General features: G+C 25.7%; 3 protein-coding genes across 3 annotated transcripts; 1 reads left to right on the top strand and 2 right to left on the bottom strand.

Moving 5' to 3' along the window:
- Positions 1-61: 61 nt before the first annotated feature.
- On the bottom strand, positions 62-2,373 carry LOC122854822 (integrator complex subunit 11). Its single transcript, XM_044155810.1, has 3 exons — positions 2,151-2,373; positions 1,751-2,085; positions 62-1,684 (listed from the first exon to the last, which is right to left on the bottom strand). Exons 2-3 carry the CDS (start codon positions 1,994-1,996, stop codon positions 140-142), a joined length of 1,791 nt encoding a protein of 596 aa, XP_044011745.1. The 5' UTR covers positions 1,997-2,085; positions 2,151-2,373; the 3' UTR covers positions 62-139.
- A 1,529-nt stretch (positions 2,374-3,902) lies between these two features.
- Positions 3,903-11,295, bottom strand: LOC122854821 (cell division cycle and apoptosis regulator protein 1-like). The gene is made up of 10 exons (XM_044155809.1): positions 11,085-11,295; positions 10,164-10,563; positions 9,768-10,091; positions 9,440-9,697; positions 9,145-9,370; positions 8,789-9,066; positions 7,844-8,111; positions 6,884-6,949; positions 5,296-6,819; positions 3,903-4,992 (listed from the first exon to the last, which is right to left on the bottom strand). Exons 1-10 carry the CDS (start codon positions 11,140-11,142, stop codon positions 4,714-4,716), a joined length of 3,681 nt encoding a protein of 1,226 aa, XP_044011744.1. The 5' UTR covers positions 11,143-11,295; the 3' UTR covers positions 3,903-4,713.
- Positions 11,296-12,218: 923 nt separating this feature from the next.
- Positions 12,219-13,697, top strand: LOC122854820 (peptidyl-prolyl cis-trans isomerase-like). Its single transcript, XM_044155808.1, has 4 exons — positions 12,219-12,456; positions 12,831-13,013; positions 13,113-13,283; positions 13,363-13,697. Exons 1-4 carry the CDS (start codon positions 12,253-12,255, stop codon positions 13,432-13,434), a joined length of 630 nt encoding a protein of 209 aa, XP_044011743.1. The 5' UTR covers positions 12,219-12,252; the 3' UTR covers positions 13,435-13,697.

Raw genomic sequence — 13,697 nt, 5'->3', positions numbered from 1 at the left:
ATGACAAAGATATCCCCAATTTTTAAAAATTATACTAGAGTCATGAAAAAAAAGTTATCACATGTTTAGAAATTTTTTCTACATTTTATTATTAAAAAAAAAAAATAAAAAGATTTAATGATAGTAATAATAATAATAATTAATTTAACATTGTTTTTAAAAATTCAAATACATAACTACCAAGATCTTCATCTTGATTAGTCCATGATACATAAATTTTTTTTTGTGCATCATTATCATCACCAGTATCAATTTTAATATGTACACTTTCAATAGTTATTGTATTATCAATAATTTGTACATTCCATTCATTTAAACGTTCATTAAGTGGACTATATAATTTAAGTGTTGTTGATGAAACAGTACCTGGATCATTAACTTGTAATATTGATGTAAATCTAACAGTATGTTTTGGTATACCAGTTGTTTTAGTAATTTCATCAGTATCAACAAGACATGCACCATCTGGTAATAACATTAATACACTATGTAATAATCTACGTCTTTTTGGATCTGGTGGTAATGCTGAATATTTTTTAGCTTCATTTTTTAATAATACAAGTGATGCATCAACAGGTACTTTTGATGTTGTTCTTATAATACATGTTTCACCATTTGCTGGATTATAACAATTAATACCATATTCTTGTTTAATTTTATCTTTTAAATATTCCATTTTAGCATATTCACCATGTACTAACATAACATTTTTAGGTTCACAATATTGTATTAATTGCATAATACCTTTAGCATCAGCATGTGCTGAAAATGACATATATTCAACACTCATTTTAACATCAACAAATTGACGATTTTCAAATTCAATTCTTTTAGCACCAGATAATACTTTATGTCCAACAGTACCTTGTACACAAAAACCAGGCATAATAACCATATTTAATTCATTTGGTGCCCATTTTTTAAATATTTGTAATGATAAACCAGCATGTAACATACCTGGTGTTGCAAATACAACCATTGCACCTGGATTATCAATATATGTTTTATCAAATGGTTTAATATGTTTAAAATCAAACATATTTCTTTGTACAAATGTTTTTTTAATTTTTTGATTTGTCCATGTTATAAACATTTTATAATAATTATTAGCTTTTTCAGTTAAACCAAGTGCAAAATAAACTGGTACTTTTAAATTCATACGTTCCCAATATGTTTCAAGTAATATACATAATTCTTGTGCACGTCCTAATGCAAATACTGGTATTAATACTTTACCACCATGATCAACACATTCATGTACTTTTTTTAAAAAATCTCTTTCACGACAACGTTTTGAATCTCTTATTGTTGTTGCATATGTTGATTCTGATATTAATATATCAGGACGACATTTATCAATCCATGCTGCACCAAGATGACGATCTGGTGTCATATTATAATCACCAGTATATACTATTGATTGTGAACCAACACGTACCCAAAACATTGCTGCACCAAGTACATGACCAGCATAATATGCTTTTATTTCAAGATCTTGATCAACCATAACTGATTGATGTAATGTTACTGCTATTACTTTTTTCATACATTCTTTTATCATTTGTGATGTAAAAAAATTTGATTCACCTTTACGTTCAACAGCAACTTTTCTCATATCTTCTAATAATATTGGAGCAATTGCTTTTGTTGGATGTGTCATGTATATTGGTCCTGTATATCCTACCTATATATTTTAAATTTTATTTATTATTTTATATTATTACTATTAAATTTATTATTATTTATTTACCATTTCAGTGAAATAAGGAAGAGCACCACAATGATCAAGATGAAAATGTGATATTATAACACAATCAATATGATTTGTAACTGGACCATCTGTGATATATGAAAAATCTGGAAATCTTCTTTCATCATTAAAACCCATATGCATACCACAATCAAGCATTATATTTTTTCCACCAATTGATACCAATATACAACTTCTTCCTACATCTTGACCAGCTCCTAATGGTGTTATTTTTATTTCTGGCATTTTTTCAAAATAATCTTAATCAACAAACACCTATATTCCTCAGGTTCTTCTCTATGTTTGTTTGTAAATATTATCAAGTTGAATATAACCTAAGATTTTAAACAAAGTTTTAGATTATTTTCCCTCTTTTTATATGGTCTAAATAGATACACACTTCAAACTGATAATTGAGTATCCTTATTTATACTATTTTTCAGTACGTTTTATTATAAATTATGTAGTATAATTATTGTCAAGTTTCAAGTTAAAATGTCCACTTTATTTTGGATCAACAATACTATTGAATACTATCAACAACTATAAATATTAAATACATACAGGAGGCGAACTTTATGATTGCCGAATAATCGAGTGGCGTTGCGGTAACGAACGTGCGTGACTTGTGAGATCACTGACGGAGAAATTACTCTGGCATGAGGTCTCTTCGTGCCGGCATCAATCTCATGCCTGAGTAATTTCTCCGACAATGGGCCAAAAGATGAGTAATGCCGGAGTAATATTTCCACTAAAATCGAATTTCCATTTTAAATATTACTAAAATGTTATTAAAATTAAATATATATTTAAAACGTATTTGAAGAAAAATTAAATCAATTATTAACTTAAAATTTAAAAAAAAAAAATCAATCTATATATTGAATTATCAAAGTCTTCTCCAAAAATAAAAAACATATGAATATACATTTTTAAATTATTTTTTTATTGATGATGTTGATCTTTAAGATATTTTTTTATACATTTTATTTTTTTTTCCTAATTTTCATGTTTGGTCAAGATTATTTTGCAACGATCAGCATAGAAAATAGCCTTGAATAAAGGATAAAGAAGGTCAACCTGTTTCGAAATCTCTATTTAATCCACTGGTATTGGCATTTGCTGAGTACCATCTGCAGACATGGAATGTTTTTTTTTTTGAAAATTGAGCACCCAGCAAATGCCGATACCAGTGGATTAGATAGAGATATCGAAACAAGTTCATCGCAGCTTACAACAGGTTGATAGTGTCGAGGTTTAAAAATTCGCGAAACAACAACTAGTTAACTTGTTCAACAAAATCAATCACAATCAATCACTTTAATTCAAAATTCGACAGATATTAATTGTAAGTTTAAAATTTATTTTATTTTCAATTCATTTTTTTACCTTTATCATTTTTTAGAAGGGTATTGATCTTCTTTATACCTTATTCAAGGCCATTTTCGTTGCTCGTTGTAAAATCATCTTGACCAGCCATGAAAATTAGTAAAAAAAAGAAAGATAATCAAATATATTTAATTTTAATAACTTTAAAATAAAAATTCGATTTTCGTAAAATATCCCTGGTGGAAATATTTCTCCGGCATTACTCTATTTTTGGGCCATTGTCGGAGAAATTACTCCGGCATGAAATTAGTACCGGCAAAATTATTCGGCATGAGATCAGTGAAGTTGACAACAACAGCATTGATCTCATGCCGGAGTAATTTCTCAGGAAACGGGCCAAAAGCGGAGTAATGCCAGAGAAAACAGGAGTAATGCAAAAGGTGGAGAAAATGCTCGCATGCCATTTTTTAAGAAAATTTAATTTCTATAGAAGTTAGGAGTTTTTTTTAATTAAAATCGAATTCTTCATGTTGTTTTTCAACGTGTAAAATCTGCAAACTGCTTCTACTCACAGCCCCTGTAACCAAACAGAAAGATTGTGAAAAGATTTAAATTTAATTATTTATATTGAATAAACAACGGATAAAAACAAAAAATATCGGAGGAATACGTAGGAGAGGGTTCTTTAGGTTGATGTCTTTAAAAAAAGTGTTACATTACAGTGATATTACATATTACTATCCTATATTCTTATATTTATAGTAAAAATATTGAAAAACATTACCAACAAACAATGATTATTAAATAATTAGACAAAATATAATTGTTTTTTTTTTTTTTCATTTAATTGTAACAAAAGAGTTAAATGATAGAAAAAATTCCATAAGAAAATTCAAAATTAATAAAGATTATATCAAAATTTTGAATTTACAAATGATCAAGATAATTTTTAAAAATGACTTTTTTTTTTCATAATCGATTGAAGTATAATAATTATTTTTTTTCTATAGTAAATTTATTCGCACATTCCCATTTACAAATGTTTTATTTATTTATTTATTTATTTTTGGTTTATGGAAATTTAATTGTACTTTTTTTTTCTTTTATTTATAATTGAATTTAACAAAAAAAATTTTTGTTTTTTTAACGCACACTACTTACTGGTGTTACAGTGAATATTTTTTGTAAAAAAAAATCGATTACACTATAATATGAAAAAAGAGAAAAAAAAAAAAAAAATCAAGATAAATTATTGATAATTATAATTATTATCTACTTAGTTTATTATTTAATTATTTAACTTTTTTTTAATAATGAGCGAATTTATAAAAAACAAAAAAAAAAATTGTATTACAATACGTTATTTATTTGTTTTTTGTCATTCAATATTATATTATAATTATATAATTGTTAAATTTCATAAATGTAGTATATTAATATCAAGTGAAATTTGATATTTTTGAAAAAAAAAAAATTAAACAAACAATAATTAATTGCATATATACGTGGATTTCATATTCACGTAATAATAAAACACTGATTTTTTTGATACTATCACGAAATTATGCTTATTTTCATATAAATAATAATTTTTCCAATAAAAAAAGAAAGAAAGAAAGAATTAATTTAATTAATTATTTTTTTTCTTTATCACTATCTATTGACTCTTTCTTGATTGAACTTTTAGTATCATGTTTTTTATCAATATCTATTGGTTCTTTTTTAATAGAACTTTTATTATCGCTCCATCTTGAATCACTCTTTGACTTAAATTCAATTTGTGAACCATTTATTTCACTTTGTTTTTCATCTTGTATTTCAACAATTTCAACTTTTTTTGTGTCATTTGGAATGACTTTTGATGCTGTATGATAAATATTTTTCAAGGTACTCAAGTAAGAATAGCACTCGTTCTGTAAAAAAAAAAAAACAACAATTAATAAAATTAATTTTCTCGATCAACTATCAAGACTAAAAATTACAAATATAAATCAATTTCATTTTTTCTTATGATCATTAATTTAACTAAAAGTTTACCAACTTGAACAACAACTATCTTTCAAACAAGTTAAATTATCAATATGAAATTTCAACACAACATATATCAATTATTTGAGAAATCTAATTCAAAAGTTAAATAAACTCTTGAAGATAACTAAATTATACTCAAACTTTCTTAATAATAATTATAAACTATAGATTAAAAAAATACATACCGAAGTTTTCTTGAGTTTTTCTTCAGTACTTCTAAGTTTATCTTTATAACTTTTTAAATCATCAGTTATATCTTTAATTGTACTAGATTGTTTATGTGATTTATCACTAACACTTGTTAATTCATGTTGTATTTCCATCATTTTAGCTTCAGTATCAATACGTGCTTTTTCTGAACGTTTTAATTGACAAACAAGTTTTTCAACATCAACCAATGAACCTTTAAACATAATAAAACCTTCTGGTATTGTTTCAGTATCTTGATTAATAATATTATCACCACGTGCACGTTTTGATGCTGGTCCACTTGATACAAATACTGGTAATAATTTTTTATTACCCAATGCTAATGTACGTAATGCTTCTTCTTCATTATTATATTTATTTATTTCATCAACATCATCAATATCATCATCATCTTTATTAGCTTTTTTATTATCATCTTTATCTTTGCTATCATCGTCTTTTGATTTATCAGTTAATTTACGATAATGTAATGAATCACGTGTTACAACTTTTTGTACTAATTTACGTACTTGTGCTCTTGATAAATTAAGACCAAGTGTATAAATAAGTTCTTCAATATCTTTATCAAATATATAACCACAATGTGTTTGATCAAAATAAACAAATGACAATAATAAATATGGATCATATGTATATAATTTAATTTTTTTTTTTTTCGATGATGAAGAAGAATCTTTATCCTTATTATTATTATCTTTATCTTTTTTATCATCTTTTGTTGAATCATCATCTTCTGTATCTTCATCTTCATCATAATCATCATTATCATCATGTTTATCTTTATCATCATTTTTATTTTTACAATCTTTATCATCTTTTTTATTATCTTTTTTTTTATTATTATCATCTTTTTTATTTATTTTTTTAGTATTATTATCATCATCTTTACGTTTATTATCATCTTTTTTATCATCACGTCTTCTATCATCATCATTACTTTTTTTTTTATTATCATCATCTTTTTCTTTTATTTTTTCTGGTAAATTTGATAATGATGTATATATTCTAAAGCCAAAATCACGCATTAACATTTCATTAAATAATTCAGCAAATAATGATACTTCAAATGAATGTTCTTTGGTGTCTTCTGGACGATAATCAAGTAATACACTTAATGACATAACAGTACAATCGAATTTTCCACTTTTAGCAACACGTGATGGATGCACAATAATATGTGATGTTTCTGGTAATGTATAACGTTTTTCTAGCATAATACGTTCACGTTCATTATTTTTTTTTTTATCATCATCAGCATCTCTACTTTTTTTTTCTTCTTTTATATCTTTTATATCTTCTTTGCTAGATGTTGTTGTTGTTGTTGTTGTTATAGAAATTGGTGTTATTTCTTCTTCTGTATCATCAATTTCTTCTATACGTCCTTCTTCTTTAGCTTGTTCTGATTTAATGCATTTAGCAAGACGTGCAGTTAGCTGTGGTTTAAGAAGACTCTTTGAAATTAAATTTCTTGCAGCTAATTCTTGACGTAGATCATTAACCTGATGTTAATGAAAAATTATATATGTTAATTAATAATTCAATTTGATTAAATTAAAAACTTACATTCATCGTTTTTGGATCCAATTCAGAGTAGTGTGTTGGATCTTTTTTCTCTGGTGTTGTTTCATCCTGAAAGCAAAAAGCCAATTTTATTTTACATGAATATTAAAATCTTTAAAGAAAAAAATAGCTGAAAAAAGGCGAAAAAAGAAATGTTTGTTTTTTTTTTGTCTTTCATTCTATCTTTTATAAAGTTATTAAAAATAATAAACAAAAAAAAAAAAATATAATTAAGTATCTCCCTATAACTAGATTTAATTTTTAAAAATAATTTTTGTTTTTGTTTGTCAATTTATCACACAGAGAAATAAATAATAATGAATTCGTTTTTTTTTTTCTTTTCGTTTTTTTTTTTTTTTCTAAAGAGACATAAATAAATTTTTGTGTCAGCATTTGGAAGATCGTCAAGCCCCGTCGTCAACGTATCAATCAAATTATTCTTCTAGCTGTAATCCTGGCTCTGGTATCATTGTAGTTGTATAAAATTTATAATAATTACTATCAATAAACGATAAAAACACGAAAATAAAAATTAAAAAAAAAAAAAAATAGTTTAATAGACAGACAGTTAAATAAAATTATTCAGCTTTATGGAGGAAATTAGCTGAGTGATAAAAAAAAGGTTGATGAATCACCATTGACAAATAAAAAAAAAATAAAAAAAAAGAACAGAAAAAGACTGCACGAAAATCGAGAAGACCATCACACGTCTGTCGTTCATAATTTTCCATTGACTGATAAATCCACTTGAACAAAAGAAATAGATGTATAAAAGAAAAAATAAAAGAAAAAAAAATAAATTTGATAATAAAAACCATATTGGCAGGAACGATATATAGACAAGTACTAAAAACAAATAATGTTTTTTTTTGTTTGGTTTTTTTTGTGTGTTATGATATTAATATTAATAAATATATGAAAAAAAAATTTAGATAGTAATAATGGGATGGTTGTGGGCAGTGCCTTTTGATCAATGACAGCAGCAGCAGCATCATCATTATCAGCAACAACAGCATCCACATCTTCGGAATTTGTTGATGATGAACGTATCAGCTTACGATCCAGTTGTTTTTTATAGCTGATATGAAGACCATCCCATTCCAATTTTGTTGGTACACAGCTCCATACATCTGGGAGAAATAGTATGACCGTTTCAACACGAGAAGGTACCACTCTGCCTGATTTGTGAGTTGTTTCAGTACGTCTGTAGTAGAGCTCCAAGAATCGATACCTATGGCCGCAATGGAAAAAAAAAGAAAACAATATCGAAATCATCAACATCGTTAATGACAGACAATTAGCCTCACTTTTTTTTTAAATTAAAATATATAATATGTACTTTTGTGAATTTAGATGAAAAATAAAAAATAAAAGTATTAAAATTCATAAAGCTATTTTGTCTGTTCATAAGCCACACAACTGCAGAAAACAAAATAATTAAAATATTATTTAAAAGCCATAAGTATTTATAGAAAAAAAAAAATAGAAAAAAATATATATTGTGTTTGAAAAATAATCACAAGTGTAAAAGAAGAAGGTTGACAGATAAATTTAGTGATAAAATATATATAAAAAAAAAAATAAAAAAAATATATTAATGAAGATATTTTCCTGTAAATTTTATTATATTGTTTATCACACAATTTTGTTGATTGGCTGCCATTGCTCATCTTCCAATTGATCCAATGTTAATTAATTATTAATTATTAATTTAAATATTTTAATACATACCTCAAAAAGTGTTCATGCTATACAAATTTTTATTGTGCATATACATTAACACTTTAAATATTTACGTTTTTTATTTAGTGAAATTTATTGTGAATGCATTAAAATTGCATTAAAAATAAAAATAATATATACCTAAAAAAAAAATAATAAATAATAATATAATTGATGAGCTCTTACCATTGAGTACAGTGTGATAAATCAATGCCAGTTAAAGCCTTGCAAGTTCTAATAGCTGTTTTAATTAATACAGATGGATCTTTTTCTGGATTTTGTCCATCTAAAGATGGACTCCATGGACCACCAATAGCCATTGTTTCATTTTTTCCTCTTAAACCAACAAGAAAATTAATTAATCTTGTTGGATGTACATAATCACGATCAGAATCTTTATCTTCAGTAACTCCACAACATCTTTTATATATTTCTTCCATAGCAGGCATTGACATAAGCATTACCTTGAAATTAATAAAAAATGATAATTATCATTAAAATATATACATAAAATTTATTAATAAATATAATATTATACTTACTTTTGCTGAAAATAAATAATCAGCATCTGGTGGTTCTAATACAGCAGTATTTTCAACACATGAATCAATATCTTTATGCATAACATGAAAACTACATGGTTTATTTAATGTAAATGGCATATGAGGTGGAAATGCATCAACCCATCGAAAATTTGTTGAAAAAAAATCACTAGGAATGTACATATTTTGATAACGTCTTCTAACTTCTAATACATCTGCTTCTGGTCTATAAAAATACAATATTAATACAATACAATTTTATATTTTAAATATAAAAAAATATTTTAAAACTTACAAATCAAGAGCAATCTTTGGTATTTGTACCATATAACGTGGTACAACTCTAATACGACGACGTGGTCTTGGTGATTTACTTCTTCTTGTTCTTGATGGACTACGTTCTTCTTTTTTTTCACGTTCTCTTAATCTTTCTTCACGACGTCTTTTTCTTTCAATTTCATCATCATCATTTCTACGATCACGTGGTGAACGTTCTCTAACACGTGATATTTTACTTCTATTACTTGTTGAATTTGATGATACATTTGAAAATCTATTCAAAAAATAATAATAATAATTAGTATTAATTATCAATGAGATGCCAAGTCTTTTGATAAATTTACCTATTATTTGGATTATCATTTGGTGGTGGTACAGCATTATATACACCAGATGAACGATTTGATTGTTGTGGTTGCTGTTGTTGTTGCTGCTGTTGCTGTTGCTGCTGTTGTTGTTGTTGTTGTTGCTGTTGTTGACGATTTGATTGTTGTAAATTTTGTTGATTACTATTATTATTACCACTACCTCCTCCACCACCACCACTATTAGCCATTGGTAATACTTGTATTCTTGTTGCATTCCATTTAAATGGCATTGATGGATTATAAGATGCTTCAACAAGTACACGATCACCAACAACTGGATTTGATCCTTTTACACAAGCACTGTAAATTAATAAATATAATTTTAATATCTTTTATTATTTAAATTAACTAACAAACAAGATATTAACAAACCTAGTTTGAAAAAATACATCTTCATCAACAAATCCAAAACTATCATGTACTTTTGTTATTGTACCAGTAAATACTCTTTGTTTTGTTGATGATGATTGTACATTTTGTTGTACTTGTTGTTGTACACTACTATTAACTGATTGTTGAAATGCATTTGTATTAAGACTTCTTGGTGTTGGATATGATACTGTTGCAACTTGTGGATATAATTGTCCAGCAATACCAGATGATAAATTTTGTCCAAGTGATGCCATTGATGCCATTGTTATATTTGGCTGTTGTAAACCCAATCCTTGTTGATAAACTTGTTGGGTTTGTTGTTGATATTGTACCATTGGTTGACCACCAATATTACCCATTTGGCCCAACATTTGTTGTTGAATATTTTGTATTCCTTGGCCTTAAAAAAAATTTACAATTAATTATTTTTAAAAAAATTCTTAACTTTATAGTTTTTTATTTATGATTTTGAAGTTTTTTAAAAAAATCACCCACAAACATCAAGTGAGTTGTATCAAATTACAAAACTCTAAAATGAGTGTAGTTTGTTCTAAAAATAACAACATATAACATTTTTTTTTTTTACAAGATTAAACCTGATATAAACTAGAACGAAAAAAAAAAAAAAAAAAAAAAAGATAATTGATTGGCATAATGGTAAATATAAATTTTTAATATGGGCAATAAATCATAGAAATAATGTTGATAATAAAAATTGTTGATTCATTTGAAAAATAAATTATTTTTGTTTTCTTTTTCAGTATAAATTTGGCAACATTGTCTTGATTGATAAGAAATTTTTTTTTAATGAAAAAAAAATGAGTAAAAAAAAAAAAACATGAACAATTTGTTGAGGGTGTACATATTGATTGGTTTGTAGAGAATAAAAAAAATTAAATTTTTATGTTGCACTTTAATTACCTGTATTTCGTACCCAAGGTGGATTTTTACCACCACCAAATGGTGATAAATTACTCATTATAAATGTCAAATTTATAAAAAAAAATAAAACAAAATACACAAATTATATATTTATGTGTCAATTGCTCAACACAAATCAACACAAAAAAAAATTTTTTATATTTTGGATTACTTCCAATCAGCGTCTATTACTTGGACGCCATTTTTTTATTTATTTTTTTGACATATCAACACTGCCAAAGTCAAAAATTAGTCGAAAAAATTTATTAGATTTTGTTTTCTTTTTTAAAATAATTCAATACCTGTTAATTAAAATTTTACATTTTAAATTACGCAATAAAACAAATCTATTTATAAATATTGAAATAATAAATTTTGAATTTTCCACTAAATAAAAAATTCCCTAGATGTTAAACGTAATTTCCGGTATTTATGTTTGAAAAATTCTGATCAATATTTTTATATTATACACTGTTATGAAATGTAAATAATTAAATTTATCATTGTTATTAATATTTAATTAATTAGTTATTTAAAAATTAACCAACAATTCTCTAAATAAATTTTCCATTATATTCCTTTCATTTAAATAATTATTTTTCATCTCGTATTAAAGATAATTCAATTCAAATTACATTTGATTGCATTTGATGATATGTATTATTTAAAAATTTTACAAATATAATTCGGGAAAAACGAGGAAATTGGAGAAAATTAATTCACGATATGTGTTTCGTTTTTTTGCGCATGACACTGCACATAACGTCATAACGCAGTGATAAATTTTTTAGAAAATTAAAAATAGATTTTCCATGTACACATTAAAATCTTATTAAATATATTTATGAATTTTTTAAACTCTTTATACATTTAAAAATAATAATAATATATTAATAGCAATGATTAACAATTAACAATAAAAAGTTTTCTAGGGATTTTTTTTCTAAAATTAAATTGTGTTCCATAACTAGCAATTGCCGGCAAAAATACTAGTAACTGTCATTCACTTTGACAACTCACGGAACACAATTTATATATTTTATTACTATATCAAAATTATTATATAACTCGAAAAAAAAAAATTATAATTAAATACAGAGAGAGAGAGCGCGTGATTGCACGAGTTATTTTAAGGTTAGAACTTGAAATAATACTCGAAAAGTAGAAAATGGCGTTGGCATCGATCCGCCGGTTGTCAATTAATTCGACTTTCAACAATTTCAGCCATTTGGTAGCCACCGCCCGCCCAGTTACACCATTTTTTTCATCGTTTGTAAAAGATTTTTCAACAAAAGCCAAAAAAATGGGTCTTCCACGTTGTTTTTTTGATATGAGTATCGATAACCAGCCAGCCGGCCGTATTGTTATTGAGGTAAATATAATAATTACATAAATTTTACTATTCAATTAATTTCAAGCGAAAATCCAATTTTCATCATTTTTTTTTTTTTCTTTGCCGGTTATATTCATCATCCATTTTTGCCAATATACATTAGTCAATGACTCGCCTAATTTATAGAATAATTTATTTATTTTTTTTCCTCTTCGTTTTAAATTATACTCACGTTATTAAAAGTACATTTTTTTTTTTTGCTCCATAATATTAATAAAATTTTGAAACCACGTGGGGGTCGCCATTATTGATTCTCACAATTTATTCTCTTTTCTTTTTTTTTCTATTATAAAGTTGGATATATAAAAATTAAAAACAACATTATTAATTAATTTTATGTAATTTTATTTTAGTTGAGAAGTGACGTAGTACCCAAGACAGCTGAAAATTTCCGTTGTCTTTGTACTGGAGAAAAAGGTTTTGGTTACAAAGGCAGCAGTTTTCACCGTGTCATTCCAGGATTCATGTGCCAAGGAGGTGATTTCACTAATCACAATGGAACTGGTGGAAAATCAATCTATGGAAACAAATTTGAGGTATATTTTTTTATAACAATAATTTCAAGATCTCAAATATTGTGTAATACTTTTTAAACATATAAAATAAATTAATGATATTTATTTTAATTTTTTAAGGATGAAAACTTCCAACTTAAACACACAGAACCTGGTGTAATGAGCATGGCCAATGCTGGACCTGGAACTAATGGAAGTCAATTCTTCATCACAACTGTCAAGACAGGATGGCTCGATAACAGACACGTTGTTTTTGGCAAAGTTGTTGAAGGCATGGACATTGTCAAGAAGGTAAATTAACATTAACTATTAAAATTAATATATTTCAAATAATATTTATATTAATTTTATTTTATTTATTACCTTTTAGATTGAAGCTTATGGAACCCAGAGTGGAAAAACATCAAAGAAAATAACAATTGCCAACTCTGGTGAATTGTAGATTCATCAATTTTCTCACAATGAATTTACAACTTCCATCTACCTGTTGCGTAACATTGTTTTTTTTTTTTCTTTCGTAGATCAAATAAGTTTGATGTTGAAATATTAAAACCATATTTTTCCTTTCAATTGATGGAAATCTTCTAGTGCAAGGTTTTTAACCTTTTGTTTTTCAATTAAATTTTCTAATGAAGATTTAAAAAAAAAAGCACTAATTATTTTCAATTTACAATTTTGCATAATGAAATTTTCAATTGTAATTGA

The sequence above is a fragment of the Aphidius gifuensis genome, linkage group LG4 (assembly GCF_014905175.1).
Source record: "Aphidius gifuensis isolate YNYX2018 linkage group LG4, ASM1490517v1, whole genome shotgun sequence".
Classification (NCBI taxonomy): domain Eukaryota; kingdom Metazoa; phylum Arthropoda; class Insecta; order Hymenoptera; family Braconidae; genus Aphidius; species Aphidius gifuensis.
This window is presented reverse-complemented; position numbering and strand designations above follow the sequence as displayed.

Bases quoted from the DNA above. Each gene is read 5' to 3' on its own strand.
- LOC122854822 (XM_044155810.1), bottom strand. From the start codon at position 1,996: ATGCCAGAAATAAAAATAACACCATTAGGAGCTGGTCAAGATGTAGGA. The intron at 1,685-1,750 runs GTAAATAAATAA...TAAAATATATAG, and splicing joins TTCCTTATTTCACTGAAATG to GTAGGATATACAGGACCAAT.
- LOC122854821 (XM_044155809.1), bottom strand. From the start codon at position 11,142: ATGAGTAATTTATCACCATTTGGTGGTGGTAAAAATCCACCTTGGGTA. The intron at 9,067-9,144 runs GTAAGTATAATA...ATTAATTTCAAG, and splicing joins ATTATTTATTTTCAGCAAAA to GTAATGCTTATGTCAATGCC. The intron at 4,993-5,295 runs GTATGTATTTTT...TTTTTTTTACAG, and splicing joins AAAAACTCAAGAAAACTTCG to AACGAGTGCTATTCTTACTT.
- LOC122854820 (XM_044155808.1), top strand. From the start codon at position 12,253: ATGGCGTTGGCATCGATCCGCCGGTTGTCAATTAATTCGACTTTCAAC. The intron at 12,457-12,830 runs GTAAATATAATA...ATTTTATTTTAG, and splicing joins CCGGCCGTATTGTTATTGAG to TTGAGAAGTGACGTAGTACC. The intron at 13,284-13,362 runs GTAAATTAACAT...ATTACCTTTTAG, and splicing joins GCATGGACATTGTCAAGAAG to ATTGAAGCTTATGGAACCCA.